The sequence below is a fragment of the Rhinatrema bivittatum genome, chromosome 12, assembly GCF_901001135.1.
Source record: "Rhinatrema bivittatum chromosome 12, aRhiBiv1.1, whole genome shotgun sequence".
Classification (NCBI taxonomy): Eukaryota; Metazoa; Chordata; class Amphibia; order Gymnophiona; family Rhinatrematidae; genus Rhinatrema; species Rhinatrema bivittatum.
In genome coordinates this window covers 76,699,515-76,715,654 of record NC_042626.1, presented here as the reverse complement: position 1 = coordinate 76,715,654, position 16,140 = coordinate 76,699,515, and the positions used below count along the sequence as shown (strand labels likewise).

Genomic DNA, 16,140 nt, shown 5'->3' with positions numbered 1-16,140 from the left:
GATGCTAACGGCTTCGCGGAAAAAAGAAGACTGAAGGGAGACCCCTGTGGCAGGGAATATCATGGCATGCTGGGCATGCTCAGTAGGCACTCCGGTGCCATTCAAAAGTTTCATGGAAACTTTTAAAGAAGTTTTTCCGTACATAGGGCTCCATTGCCGATGTCACCCCATATGTGAGGACTAGCATCCTGCTTTACTATAACTTACTTTAAAATCCCACCAATATGGTAGTGACAAAGGTGCCTTGTTTGCTGTTCCAGGCAGACTTGCTCTCTTCTGCTACATCATCAAGGGGCTGACATAAGAAGATGCCCACTGCAGATCATTCCTGAACTGGCGAACCAAAGGGGGTTGCACCTTTAGGAGTGACTGGGAGAGATGGGGAGCATTTGTGAGTGTAATTAGTTTGGGATGAGCTGGTGGTAGAGGGGTTATGGTTTTGGTCTCTACCCTTTGTAAGAGAGGGGCTGGAGATAGGGCTCTAATATAAAGGCAGATGCAATAAAGTGAGCGTAAAAAACGTATGTCCAAACTGGGTGCCTGTTTTTTAACACATGCACATCCACCTCTCTTGGGCACCTGGTGCAATATGTAAATGAGCTGCTGTGCTAAAACAGATGTGCTAGGGATAAATTGTGTCCCTAGCGAGACCTTGGCATCAGGCGCCCAGGAGACATGGCTATGTGCAGGTTACCAAATAGATATTCAATTTACAAGCATCTGTTTTATCCCACGGCATCGAATTTACTGGCACAATATACATGGACTGGAGCATGTATATCGTACATAATTGTGTGCCCAGAATGTTTTTTTTTCTTCAGGATACTTCTTTCTGTGGTTCCTCCTACTTGTATCATGACAATCCTAGGTAGAGGAACCATGGAAAAGTAGTATTTTTTGTTTTTAAGTAGACCCCTTGAAGCGTGGCAAGACTTTATGCCTGCTCCGGGGCAGGTATAAAATTGGTGGGTTAAAAAGTGCACCTTTGGGCGCACAGCGATTTTTTGCATCATGGGTAATAGTTAATAGCCTCATCTACATGGCATTTACATGTAATGAGCACTTTTGTTTGGACATACGTTTTGGAGGCGCTGATCCCCTTACTGCATTGGGAGATATGGATGCGCGTCCAACTACTTGTTAACCTATGCGCTAGGCTGGGCCATTTTATTGCATTGACCTCTTGGTATATTGTTATTTTATGATGTATTTTATACTTTGTAAATTTTATTGTATTTGCTATTTGTATTTTTTGATGTTGTAAGCCACCTTAAGTCCTTTTTGGAGTAGGGCAATATATACCTGTAAATGTAAAATGAAATGAAATAATTCTTCCTATAAAAATAATTCCTAATGTAAGAATATTATGGTTACAAGAATATCTTTCCACAATCCTGTGTTGCTTCTTATGGAAATAATTCTTGTTTTGGGGATACTCTGTTTACAAGAGGAATCTATGCCTAGATAATGTACTGAAAGAATTTGCTATGACAAATGATCATAATGAGTATCATAGACAGTACAGAGCATTTGCTACAGCCACAGCATTACAGTATATATTATAAGTGCTGTCAGGGTACTCTATAATAAAAGTGCTATAACACATTACTAAAGTAAGAACTTATATTTATTTTCTCCATTCACCAGCACAGTGTGCTCCCAGAGGAACTCTCCACTGAAAAATTCCTCTGTCTAGCTACCCATACAAATAGCAGCAAATTCCCAATGTCACAGAAAATACCTCTCTTTTCAATCAGCTCAAACCATGATGAATATGTCCACTTAACAGTGAACAGGATACCTGTGTTTGAAAACCATTTCTAACAGTAAACCAGTATCTTCCTACCATCTAGAGAGGAAACTGGGCCGAAGATAATGTAGAGCAGTCGGGCCTGATTAACTATTGGCCATGGTTTAAGGAGCCGAGTTAACCAAAATGCAGAGTCACTTCTGTGTGCCCAGTGGTCTAGCAGAACACTACGACAGAAGAGGCGGACCCTCAGTTCCAGTTTTCGTGCTGACCCTGGGAGGAAGAATATTTACATCATAAATTCTGCCAATACTAATTGCACCTTTGTGTGTTTGAGCTTCTCTACACATATAGTCAGATGTATATATATAAACTTTTCTAATTTTTCCTAAAATTCTAATACAAAATAGAATATTATGAAGCTTTTAACTTTGGACATCACATCAAAGCAACTTTTTCCTCTCTCAAATAAGTCATCAGCCTTATTTCTTAGGACTGCTTGTTATACACAGGGCAGACTGTCAACTAAATACAACTGTAGGAAATACATGCTTGCTCTTTATACTTATGAGTGTATTGAGAAAATATTTCTTTACTCAACACATGATTAAACTCTAGAATTTGTTGCTAGAGGGTATGGTAAAAGCTATTAGTATACATGTGTTTAAAAAATGTCTGGACAAGTTCCTGGAGGAAAAGTCCATAAATTATTAGGTTGGAATTCAAGAAATCCACTTCTTATCCCTGGGATAAGCAGCATGGTATCTGTCTATCCCTTGGGATCCTGACAGGTACTTGTGACTTGGCTTGGCTATTGTTGGAAATAAAATACTGGGCTTGATGGACCTTTGGTCTGACCTAGTATGGCAAATCTTATGTTCTTATTTATTACATTATTCATTCCTGGTACATTGTCATAGACCCCAACTGATCTCTGGCTTTCTCATCACTTCCTTGCAATTCTTTCTGTGCTTTTCCTAGGCTTTCTTGAATTCCGTTACCATTTACTGGGAGATTGTTCCATATTCCATCACCGTTTCGTGATAAAATTGCACATGCTGGTAAATAATTTGTTATAGGTGGTCTTAAAAGGAAAGCATGGTGGATGTATGGAACATCCTCCCAATAGAGATGGTGGAGATAAAGCAGAATTGTTTACCTGTAACTGGGGTTCTCTGAGACCAGCAGGATGTTAGTCCTTATACATGGATGACATCATCAGATGGAGCTCCGACACAGAAAACTTATGTCAAAGTTTCTAGAATTTTGACTTGTCACACTGGGCATGGCCAGCATGCCCTATACCTCATGTCCATGTGGGGTCCCTCTTCAATCTTATAACATAGAATGAGATAAACATAAAAAATAGGAGAAACCCAACTCCGCGGGGTGGCAGGTGGGTTTCATGAGGATCAAATCTTGCTGTCCTTAGAGAACTCCTGTTTCAGGTAAGCAACTTTGCTTTCTCTGAGGACAAGCAGGATGGTAGCCCTCACATGGGCGAATCCCTAGCTACAGGCTCCCCAACATAAAAGGAGACCAACTGATACCCAAACCAGGTGCTAAATGGCACAACAACAATGGTGCTGATGGTAACAGAGTGGGAGATAGCCTGAACCCAAACAATGGGACCTAGGTGGGAGACAGTTAGTTTCTACACCTCAAACAGATTCTGAAGGACAGATCGGTCAAACCTACTGTATTGTTGGCCATCCCTATCCAAGCAATAGAGAGATGTGAATGTGTGGAGAGAACTCCACATCACAGCCTTGCAGTTCTCCTCCACGGGAACTGCTCACAAGTGGGCCACTGATGCTGCCATGGCTCGGACAGAATGAGCTTTGACATAACCCTCAAAATACAATCCCGCCTGGACAAAACAGAAGGAGATCTACTCTTCTAGCCAATTCAAAAGTGTTTGTTTGGCAATGGCAATGCCCAACCTATTCCTATCAAAAGAAACAAAAAGTTGGGTGGACTCTCTATGGCCTTCTGTCCACTCCAGATAGAAAGCTAAGGCTCGCTTGCAGTCCAAACTGGGCAGGACTCATTTGGCTTGGTGCAAATGGGGCCTGGGAAAGAATGTTGGCAGGACAATGTACTAGGTAAGATGGAAGTCTGTCACTACCCTAGGCAGGAACTTAGGGTGCATATGCAAGATCACCTTGTCATGATAAAACTTTGTGTAAGGTGGATAAGTCACTAAGGGGGGCAAGGAGTTACCACAGGAGATAATTCCACTAACCTCTTTCATTTGCAGTATGTTGTGCACTAGGGAGGGAGAGAGAGAGAGAGAGAGAGAGAGAGAGAGAGAGAGAGAGAGAGAGAGAGAGAGAGAGAGAGAGAGAGAGAGAGAGAGAGAGAGAGAGAGAGAGACTTGCTATAATGTCTACTCCCTAGACAGGTATTTGTAGCCCTATGAGAGGCTCACCTAGTAACTCGAGGTGGGGATTAGGCATGAGTGTAGGGGGTTGGGGGCCACTTTGACATTCAACGTGAGACGTACGAACAGAACAGTGGCCTCTTGTGAAGATTTGATGGCCTTCGGAGTGAGGAAACTCACTCCAAGATGAGATTTGGGCAATGTTCTCTCAAACTAGCTTGTTGTTGCCCAGGTAGAGTGTCCATCAAGCTAGTTTGAGAGAACATTGCCCAAATCTCATCTTGGAGTGAGTTTCCTCACTCCGAAGGCCATCAAATCTTCACAAGAGACCACTGTTCTGTTCGTACGTCTCATGTTGAATGTGAAAGTGGCCCCAACCCCCTACACTCATACCTAATCCCCACCTCGAGTTACTAGGTGGGCCTCCCATAGGGCTACAAATACCTGTCTAGGGAGTAGACATTATAGCAAGTCTCTCTCTCTCTCTCTCTCTCTCTCTCTCTCTCTCTCTCTCTCTCTCTCTCTCTCTCTCTCTCTCTCTCTCTCTCTCTCTCTCTCTCCCTTTAATGAAACGCAGCACGCGAGGTTTCCCCGCTGCACAAAAAAAGCCTCATTTGCATGGGAAACACCCCTTAATGTGTTACCAATGCGATATTGGAAAATAAGGCCTGGAGCTTGTTGACCCTGCGTGCTGAGGTGACCATCACCAAAAATATGACCTGTCAGGTACTTTGGTGCACAGCACTTCAAGAAGAGCTTTCATCAGCTGAGCTATCACCACATTGAGGTCCCAAGACACAGGGGGAGGCTTCAATTGAAGCTTGCCCCACATGAAATGTACAACTATAGGCTGTACAGAAATGGGCATACTATAGTGGTATGAACTCTAATGGAATTGTTTTTTTAAGCCAGCTTCTGATAGGGGCAGAAGATAATCAAGCAGTTTGTGTATGGGGCAGGAGAATGGATCTAGGGCCTTCTGATCACACCACACGGAAAACCTCTTCCACTTTAGTCCATAGGGCTTTCTAGTGGAAGGCTTTCTAGAAGCCAGCAGGACTCGAGACACATCTTCTGAAAGATAGGAAAATTGGTTCTTACCTGTAAATTTTCATTCCTGGAATATCACAGACCAGACCAGACAAGTGGGTTTTGCATCCTTACCAACAAATGGAGGCAGAGAATAAAAACTTTTCAGGCACTGCTATATAATAGAGAGTGCCACCTGCAGTCCCTCAGCATTGTCATGTACCCAAGCCAGTGAGAGGAAAAAAACTCCCCAACTCAAACAAATTTTCCCTTCTAGGGTGAACAGAGAACCCAGGGTTGGAGCCCACTGAACTGGAGCCTTCACACCTGAAAAAAGGAACTGACAACTGACTAGCTCACTCAGTTCAAAATATATACACTCTGAATTCAATCACAGCTACAACAGTCTTTCAGTTCTAAGGGTATGGGTCTCTGGACTAATCTGGGGTATGAAGAAACAGCAAGGAAGGCTGTCTAACAAAGCCGTGAGGGCGACAAAACAGGATTAGCAGCCAAAATGTCCAAATAGTATCCTTTATTGGGTAGTAACACGAGTAAATGAACAATGCCCAACTCTGGCCGAGTTTCGCCCTCTTACAATGGGGCTACATCAGGGGTTCAACTTGAATCGTGTTATGATGAAAATCCAAGTCTTAAAAAAGACTATGCAACAAAGGTTATTGGAAAGGCTGATTAAACTCTTAATGACAGCGGTACCTCAGTTTCTCATTTCATAATCGATACAAGGGTTGCAAATATGCCGATATTCTTTGGTGTAGTTATAACAGCAAACACGGGCGGCAGTATGGCTTTCCCTTGTTGACCCTTTTTGTTCTGAGTCAACAAGGGAAAGCCATACTGCCGCCCGTGTTTGCTGTTATAACTACACCAAAGAATATCGGCATATTTGCAACCCTTGTATCGATTATGAAATGAGAAACTGAGGTACCGCTGTCATTAAGAGTTTAATCAGCCTTTCCAATAACCTTTGTTGCATAGTCTTTTTTAAGACTTGGATTTTCATCATAACACGATTCAAGTTGAGCCCCTGACGTAGCCCCATTGTAAGAGGGCGAAACTCGGCCAGAGTTGGGCATTGTTCATTTACTCGTGTTACTACCCAATAAAGGATACTATTTGGACATTTGGCTGCTAATCCTAATCTGGGGTATTCCAGGAATGAAAATTAGCAGGAAAGAACCAATTTTCCTTTCCTGTTCATACCTGAGATCAGTCCAGACAAGTGGGATGTACCCAAGCTCCCCTACAGTGAGCGGGATCCCGAAAGACCCGCTCTCAAGATACCCTCACCAAACTTTGCGACCTCCCGTGACCCAAACATGAAGTCAATAATGTCTGGGGAAAGTGTGAAGTGTAGACCATTTTGCAGCTCTACAGATCTCCTGAGGCAACACCAACTGACACTCCATCCAGGAGGTAGCTTGCACCATAGTGGAATGCATTCGTAACCCTACTGGGGCCACACGTCCTTTACACAGACAGGCAGAAAAAATTGTCTCCATTAACCAGCGAGAGATCTTGACATTAGATACCTGACATCATAAGAACATAAGAAATTGCCATGCTGGGTCAGACCAAGGGTCCATCAAGCCCAGCATCCTATTTCCAACAGAGGCCAAACCAGGCCACAAAAACCTGGCAATTACCCAAACACTAAGAAGATCCCATGCTACTGATGCAATTAATAGCAGTGGCTATTCCCTAACGGGCGGATTTTAAAAGCCCTGCTCCCGTAAATCCGCCCGGATTTACGGGAGCAGGGCCTTGCGCGCCGGTGCGCACAGAGCCCCGGGACACGTTTAAGTCCCGGGGTTTTCTGAAGGGGGCGTGTCGGGGGCGGGGCCGAACGACGCGGCGTTTTCGGGGCGGGATGCGGCATTTTGGGGGCGGGCCTGGGGGCGTGGTTTCGGCCGGGGCGTTCAGGGGGCATGGCCTCGCCTTCCAGAACTGCCCCCGGGTCGGGTCTCGGCGCGCCAGCAGCCCGCTGGTGCGCGTGGATTTACGTCTCCCTCCAGGAGGCGTAAATCCATGGATAAAGGTAGGGGGGGGGTTTAGATAGGGCGAGGGGGTGGGTTAGGTAGGGGAAGGGAGGGGAAGGTGAGGGGAGGGCAAAAGAAAGTTCCCTCCGAGGCCTCTCCGATTTCGGAGCGGCCTCGGAGGGAACGAGGCAGGCTGCGCGGCTCGGCGCACGCCGGCTGCCCAAAATCGGCAGCCTTGCGCACGCCGATCCAGGATTTTATAAGATACGCGCGGCTACGCGCGTATCTTATAAAATCCAGCATACTTTTGTTTGCGCCTGGTGCGCCAACAAAAGTACGCGAACGCGCTTTTTAAAAAAATCTACCCCTAAGTAAACTTGATTAATAGCAGTTAATGGACTTCTCCTCCAAAAACATATCCAAACCTTTTTTGAACCCAGCTACACTAACTGCATTAACCACATCCTCTGGCAACAAATTCCAGAGCTTTATTGTGCGTTGAGTGAAAAAGAATTTTCTCCAATTAGTCTTAAATGTGCTACTTGCTAACTTCATGGAATGCCCCCTAGTCCTTCTATTATTCGAACGACATAGGAAAATGCAGGAGGGAGGTTCTGGAAGCCAAATTTAGGCTCTTAGGTAGAAAGCTTAAATCCAGAACCTCCAGGGTAGCATTCTCTGAAATGCTCCCTGTTCCACGTGCAGGTCACCAGAGGCAGGCAGAGCTCCGGAGTCTCAATGAGTGGATGAGACGATGGTGCAAGGAAGAGGGATTCAGTTTTGTTAGGAACTGGGGGAACCTTTTGGGGAAGGGGGAGTCTCTTCCGAAGGGATGGGCTCCACCTTAACCAGGGTGGAACCAGACTGCTGGCGCTAACCTTTAAAAAGGAGATAGAGCAGCTTTTAAACTAGAACAAAGGGGAAAGCCGACAGTCGCTCAGCAGCGCATGGTTCGGAGAGAGGTATCTTTAAAGGAAACTAATGATGCATTAGAATTAGGGCATCCCGACAGTGAGGTTCCAATAATTAGAAAAGTAGTCCAAGTGCCTGTAACTAAAAACTCACCTGAGCTAAAAAATTCTAACTTATCCCTATCAATTAAAAAGCAGATTTAAAATACAAACAAAAAACAAACTTTGAAATGTTTGTATGCTAATGCCAGAAGTCTAAGAAGTAAGATGGGAGAATTAGAATGTATAGCATTGAATGATGACATAGACTTAATTGGCATCTCAGAGACATGGTGGAAAGAGGATAACCAATGGGACAGTGCTATACCGGGGAACAAATTATATCGCAGTGACAGAGAGGAGCACTCGGGAGGAGGTGTGGCGCTTTATGTCCGGGATGGCATAGAGTCCAACATGATAAACATCCTGCATGAGACTAAATACAAAATTGAATCTTTATGGGTAGAAATCCCTTGTGTGTCGGGGAAGACTATAGTGATAGGGGTATACTACTGTCCACCTGGTCAAGATGGTGAGACGGACAGTGAAATGCTAAGAGAAATTAGGGAAGCTAACCAAATTGGTAGTGCAGTAATAATGGGAGACTTCAATTACCCCAATATTGACTGGGTAAATGTATCATCGGGTCACGCTAGAGAGATAACGTTCCTGGATGGAATAAATGATAGCTTTAAGGAGCAATTGGTTCAGGAACCGACGAGAGAGGGAGCAATTTTAGATCTAATTCTCATTGGAGCACAGGACTTGTGAGAGAGGTAACGGTGGTGGGGCCGCTTGGCAATAGTGATCATAATATGATCAAATTTGATTTAATGACTGGAAGAGGAACAGTGTGCAAATCCAAGGCTCTCGTGCTAAGCTTTCAAAAGGGAAACTTTGATAAAATGAGAAAAATTGTTAGTAAAAAACTGAAAGGAGCAGCTACAAAAGTAAAAAATGTATAAGAGGCGTGGTCATTGTTAAAAAATACCATTCTAGAAGCACAGCCCAGATGTATTCCACACATTAAGAAAGGTGGAAAGAAGGCAAAACGATTACCGGCCAGGTTAAAAGGGGAGGTGAAAGAAGCTATTTTAGCCAAAAGATCTTCATTCAAAAATTGGAAGAAGGATCCAACAGAAGAAAATAGGATAAAGCATAAACATTGGCAAATTAAATGTAAGACAATGATAAGACAGGCTAAGAGAGAATTTGAAAAGAATTGCCTGTAGAGGCAAAAACTCACAGTATAAACTTTTAAAAATATATCCGAAGCAGAAAGCCTGTGAGGGAGTCGGTTGGACCGTTAGATGATCTAGGGGTTAAAGGGGCACTTAGAGAAGATGAGGCCATCGCGGAAAGATTAAACGATTTCTTTGCTTCGGTGTTTACTGAAGAGGATATTGGGGAGGTACCCGTAATGGAGAAGGTTTTCATGGGTAATGATTCAGATGGACTGAATCAAATCACGGTGAACCTAGAAGATGTGGTAGGCCTGATTGACAAATTGAAAAGTAGTAAATCACCCGGACCGGATGGTGTACACCCCAGAGTTCTGAAGGAACTAAAAAATGAAATTTCAGACCTATTAGTAAAAAATTGTAAGTTATCATTAAAATCATCCATTGTACCTGAAGACTGGAGGATAGCAAATGTAACCCCAATATTTTAAAAGGGTTCCAGGGGCGATCCGGGAAACTACAGACCGGTTAGCCTGACTTCAGTGCCAGGAAAAATAGTGGAAAGTGTTCTAAACATCAAAATCACAGAACATATAGAAAGACATGGTTTAATGGAACAAAGTCAGCATGGCTTTACCTAGGGCAAGTCTTGCCTCACAAATCTGCTTCACTTTTTTGAAGGAGTTAATAAACATGTGGATAAAGGTGAACCGGTAGATATAGTATACTTGGATTTTCAGAAGGCGTTTGACAAAGTTCCTCATGAGGGGCTTCTAGGAAAAGTAAAAAGTCATGGGATAGGTGGCGATGTCCTTTCATGGATTGCAAACTGGCTAAAAGACAGGAAACAGAGAGTAGGATTAAATGGGCAATTTTCTCAGTGGAAGGGAGTGGACAGTGGAGTGCCTCAGGGATCTGTATTGGGACCCGTACTTTTCAATATATTTATAAATGATCTGGAAAGAAATACGACGAGTGAAATAATCAAATTTGCAGATGACACAAAATTGTTCAGAGTAGTTAAATCACAAGCAGATTGTGATAAATTACAGGAAGACCTTGTGAGGCTGGAAAATTGGGCATCCAAATGGCAGATGAAATTTAATGTGGATAAGTGCAAGGTGATGCATATAGGGAAAAATAACCCATGCTATAATTACACTATGTTGGTTTCATATTAGGTGCTACAACCCAAGAAAGAGATCTAGGTGTCATAGTGGATAACACATTGAAATTGTCGGTTCCGTGTGCTGCGGCAGTCAAAAAAGCAAACAGAATGTTGGGAATTATTAGAAAGGGAATGGTGAATAAAACAGAATATGTCATAATGCCTCTATATCGCTCCATGGTGAGACCGCACCTTGAATACTGTGTACAATTCTGGTCGCCGCATCTCAAAAAAGATATAATTGCGATGGAGAAGGTACAGAGAAGGGCTACCAAAATGATAAGGGGAATGGAACAACTCCCCTATGAGGAAAGACTAAAGAGGTTAGGACTTTTCAGCTTGGAGAAGAGACGACTGAGGGGGGATATGATAGAGATGTTTAAAATCATGACAGGTCTAGAACGGGTAGATGTGAATCGGTTATTTACTCTTTCGGATAGTAGAAAGACTAGGGGGCCCTCCATGAAGTTAGCATGGGGCACATTTAAAACTAATCGGAGAAAGTTCTTTTTTATTCAACGCACAATTAAACTCTGGAATTTGTTGCCAGAGGATGTGGTTACTACAGTTAGTATAGCTGTGTTTAAAAAAGGATTGGATAAGTACCTGGAGGAGAAGTCCATTACCTACTATTAAGTTCACTTAGGGGCGGATTTTCAGAGCCCTGCTCGCGTAAATCCGCCCAAAACCGGGCGGATTTACGCGAGCAGGGCCCTGCGCGCCGGGAAGCCTATTTTACATAGGCCTCCCGGCGCGCGCAGAGCCCCGGGACTCGCGTAAGTCCCGGGGTTCTCGGAGGGGGGCGTGTCGGGGGGCGGGCCCGGTCGTCGCGGCGTTCCGGGGGCGTGTCGGCAGCGTTTTGGGGGCGGGTACGGGGGCGTGGCTACGGCCCGGGGGCGTGGCCACGCCCTCCGTACCCGCCCCCAGGTTGCGGCCCGGCGCGCAGCAGGCCCGCTGGCGCGCGGGGATTTACGTCTCCCTCCGGGAGGCGTAAATCCCCCGACAAAGGTAAGGGGGGGGTGTAGACAGGGCCGGGTGGGTGGGTTAGGTAGGGGAAGGAAGGGTAAGGGGAGGGGAGGGCAAAGGAAAGTTCCCTCCGAGGCCGCTCCGATTTCGGAGCGGCCTTGGAGGGAACGGGGGGAGGCAGCGCGGCTCGGCGCGCGCAGGCTATACGAAATCGATAGCCTTGCGCGTGCCGATCCAGGATTTTAGTGGATACGCGCGGCTCCGCGCGTATCTACTAAAATCCAGCGTACTTTTGCTTGAGTCTGATGCGCAAGCAAAAGTAGGCTGATCGCGCTTCTTTTAAAATCTACCCCTCAGAGAATAGCCACTGCCATTAGCAATGGTAACATGGAATAGACTTAGTTTTTGGGTACTTGCCAGGTTCTTATGGCCTGGATTGGCCACTGTTGGAAACAGGATGCTGGGCTTGATGGACCCTTGGTCTGACCCAGTATGGCATTTTCTTATGTTCAGGTGGATGAGGTGAAGCAGGTTATATCTCTCTATGCGGACGATGTCCTTTTTTTACTAACCCCAGGGTATCCGGTCCCAACCTGCTGGCTATATTGTCTGCGTAGGTTTCAGGATATAAAATAAATTACACTAAGTCCGAAGTTTTTCCCCTGGGGTCCTTACATAGAAACAAAGAAACATAGAAATGACAGCAGAAGAAGACCAAACAGCCCATCCAGTCTGCTCAGCAAGCTTTCACACTTATTTTTTTCATACTTAGCTGTTACTCTTGGCCTTATAAGTAACTTTTTGGTTCTAACCCTTCCACCCCCGCCATCAATATAGATAGCAGTGCTGGTGCTGCATCTAAGTGAAGTATCTTGCTAATTGTTTAGGGGTAGTAACCGCCGTAATAAGCAAGCTACTCCCACGCTTGTTTACCCAGCCTGTGCAATTCAGTCCTTATTGGTTGTTGTCTGAATATAAATCCTCTTTTCTTCATTCCCCCCTGCAGTTGAAGCAGTGAGCTGCGCTGGATATGTATTCCAAGTGAAGTATCAGGCTTAATTGATTCTGGGTAGTAACCGCCGTAACAAGCAAGCTACTCCCCTGCTTTTTTGTGGATGCAAATCCTTTTCTCCACATTTCCTCTTGTCGTTGAAGCATAGAGCAATGTTGGTGTCGCATTAACCGAGTGTATGTTTATTGAATAAGGATATTAATCTCCAGGTAGTAGCCGTCATTCCCGCAAGCCACCCCCATGCCTCTTCTCTTCTGTCCTTGAGGATAGAGGAGATACTGAGATGTTTCTCTGCCTTCTGGGTATATGGGTGCCATATAACATGAAGGGACATTTATAAAATTAAATATGCAGCTATGCTCATCAAGATCAGACGAGATCTCTTGCTCCTGGCCTGTCTTGCCGCCCGGGTCTCTGGATCCCTGCCTCGTCCGGACCTGCCTCTGTCCCTCCAATACCTCTGCTGGTACCTGGTTACCTGCTACAACATCCACCGGGAGTTGTCTGACGGAGGCCCGCCTTAGACCAGCCGACCCCGGCACCCAAGGGCTCAACCTGCGGGGAAGAGGGCTGGTATTGGCGAAGCTCCAGATGGCCTCTGTCTCCTGGTCTGCTCCGCTTCCCGACGGTGGGGACCCGTGGGGCTTGCCCTACGGGTAGTGTCAACCCCACCTCAGGCCAAGGGTCCACTTCCAGCGCAACAGGTTGCCAAGGCCATGGACTCGGCGGAGCCACCCGCTTCCAGGCCATTCTGAGCCTGGCCCTGAAGATCCAGGAACAGCAGCGGTTCTTAGAGGTGCTGGCCTCCTCTGTCGAGTGCCTCCACGGTTGTCTAGATACCCACGGTGGGTCTACAGCACCGACGTCCGCACCACCCAGCCCTCAGCCTTCACCCTCACCCTCCAGGGCTCTGCCTGCCCTACCCACTCCACCCCGTTTCAATGGGGACCCCAGGCTCTGCAGAGGGTTTAGCAACCAGTGCTATACACAATCACTCTACAGCCCTCCATCTTCCAGGATGAGCTTACGAAGGTTGCCTTCATTCTGTCGCGTCTAGAGGGCAAGGCACTGGCATGGGCATCTCCCTTGTGGGAGCTTTCAGACTTACTCCTCCAAGAACTGCCACGTTTCATGGCCATTTTTCGTCGGACCTTTGACAACCCGGGGAGGCAGGCTGTAGCTAGTTCCAGTCTCCTACGTTTGCGGCAAGGTCAGTGAACTCTTGCCATAGAATTGGCTTGGCAAGAGGATTGCCTCCGAGCCATTTATCTGGACAGTTTGTCGTCTGAACTCAAGGATGAGCTCGCAGCCCGTGAGCTACCATCCTCTCTCGAGGATCTGATCAACCTTGCAGGCTGCATCGACCACCGCCTCCAAGAGCTTCACCGAGAAGTTCGGACACCTCAACCTCCCTCTGCGGAACAGTCCCGCTCTCCACCTGCGGTGGAGTCTGCGCCCAGAGGAATTCCATTGTCCATCAAAGTGGAAGAACCCATGCAGCTGGGCCGAGGGCACTTGTCCCCAGAAGAATGCCTTAGGTGGATGCATTCGGGTCTATGCCTGTATTGCGGGGCTGCAGGGCACCGCTTATCGTCTTGTCCCGTCCGTCTGGGAAAGTCCCTGGCCTAAGTTCAGTTGGGATCCTGAACTTGGGTGCTACTACTCCGGCCCCTCAGTTGACACTACTGGTCACCTTGACTTGGGACTCTCGCTCTTTCCCTGCCTTAGCTCTGATTGACTCGGGAGCAGGTGGGAATTTCATCATCAATGACCTGGTCCACCTTCTAGGCATCTCCACTCGCGCTATTAAGAAACCATTACTCATCGCTTCCATCCATGGCGACCCGCTACCCGGAACCATCTCCCAAGTGATGGAACCCATCCATCTCACCAGAGCCCTCCACGAAGAGGAGGTTGAGTTCTTCATTCTACAGAAATCCATCCATCCAGTGGTCTTAGGGTTTCCGTGGCTCCAGCGCCACGCCCCCCAGTTTGACTGGGAGACCTTACAAGTGGAGTCCGTCCTGTCGTCAGACGTGCCTCAAGAGGGTGGGACCACACCCCGCTAACCCCATCGCCGTGGATACTTCCATTTTCCCTCCCACATATGCTGAATTTGAGGATGTATTCTCTAAGCAGAAGGCGGATATACTTCCGCCCCTTCGTAAGTTTGATTGTTCTATTGAGTTGTTGCCCAGCACTACGCCTCCTAGGGGCAGGACTTATCCCCTGTCTGTACCAGAAACCCAAGCAATGTTGGAGTATATCCAAGAGAACCTGGCTAAAGGCTTCATCTGTCCTTTCACGTCGCCCACGGGTGCGGGCTTTTTCCTCGTCACAAAGAAGGATGGGTCTCTAAGAACATGCATCAATTACCACGGCATGAATGCCATTACCCGCAAGGAAAGATATCCTTTACCATTAATCACAGAGTTATTTGATTGCCTTCAGGGCGCCACCATCTTTATCAAGCTAGATTTACGTGTCGCTTATAACTTGCTCCGCATATGTCCTGAAGACGTCTGGAAAACGGCGATCAATACCAGGGATGGACACTACGAATATCTTGTAATGCCATTTGGACTCTGTAATGCCCCTGCGGTATTCCAGCACATGATAAATTAAATCTTCCGCGACTTTCTGTACACCAAGGTCGTCACGTACTTAGACGACATCCTTATCTTTTCAAAAGATCTGGCCACTCACCATGCCGACATCTGCATGGTGCTTCAGCGCCTATGGGAGAACCACTTGTTTGCCAAGCTCGATAAGTGCCTTTTCAAAAGGTTGAGCTTGCCTTTCCTGGGCTACATTATCTCCAACGTGGCTTCATGATGGCTCCCAGCAAGTTAAAAGGCATCCAGGAACGGCCCAGTCCTGAGGGCCTTTGAGCGCTCCAAAGGTTCCTAGGATTCACCAACTACTATCGCCATTTCATCGCGAATTATTCCCTGTTGGTGGTGCCCCTCACAGCCATGACCCGCAAAAGCAGTGACACCAAAAACTGGTCTCCCAAAGCCCTCGCTGCCTTCCAGAGCCTAAAGGACGCCTTCCTCTCGGGCCCTTGTCTACACCACCCGGATCCGAACTGCCCCTTCATCATAGAAGTGGAGTCTCTTCCTTCTCGCTCGTGTATGGCAGACAACTCCGGCTGCCTTTACCAATTCCTCTCTCAGTATCCTCACCCACGCTCAGGCCACGGAATATGCCCTCCAGGCCCTTTGGACTCGGACCAACCTCCGTCTGTGCCAGACTGCTGCACGAGCTAAAAAGTCCACGGATGCTCATTGCCGAACGGCTCCAGAATTCCAGTCCAGCAGCAAGAGGGGGGCTTTCCAGTCTTTTGCAATGTGTGTCACATGTATGATTTTTGTACCAGCTGGTGAGAGATTGTATGTGTGCACTCGGTGCAAAGAGCTCCTGGCTCTCAGGAAACAAGTCCATTCTCTGGAGGCTAGAGTGGCAGACTTGGAGGGACTGAGGCAGACAGAGAGGTAAATTGATGAGATCTTCAGGGACATAGTAACCAAGTCCCAAATCCAGTCTGGCAGCCTCAGTGCTGCCTTGCATCAGAAAGGTCTCTCAGTTGGAGAACATCACCCTGGTGTAGCAGGAAGTGATCCTGTAGCAAGGACCTGCTCCCCAGGTGGTGTATTGTCCTCTCCCACTGAGGACAATTATCCCATGGCTACTGATCAGGA

The 16,140-nt window shown here is 46.7% G+C and overlaps 1 protein-coding gene across 1 annotated transcript in view; it reads right to left on the bottom strand.

Moving 5' to 3' along the window:
* The window catches only part of FBXO47 (F-box protein 47), a 530,190-nt gene that overhangs the window by 227,303 nt on the left and 286,747 nt on the right, over nucleotides 1–16,140 (bottom strand). Inside the window, exon 7 of the mRNA XM_029573146.1 lies at nucleotides 1,847–2,023. Coding sequence (XP_029429006.1) covers nucleotides 1,847–2,023 — 177 coding nt within the window. The remainder of the gene's footprint in view (nucleotides 1–1,846; nucleotides 2,024–16,140) is intronic.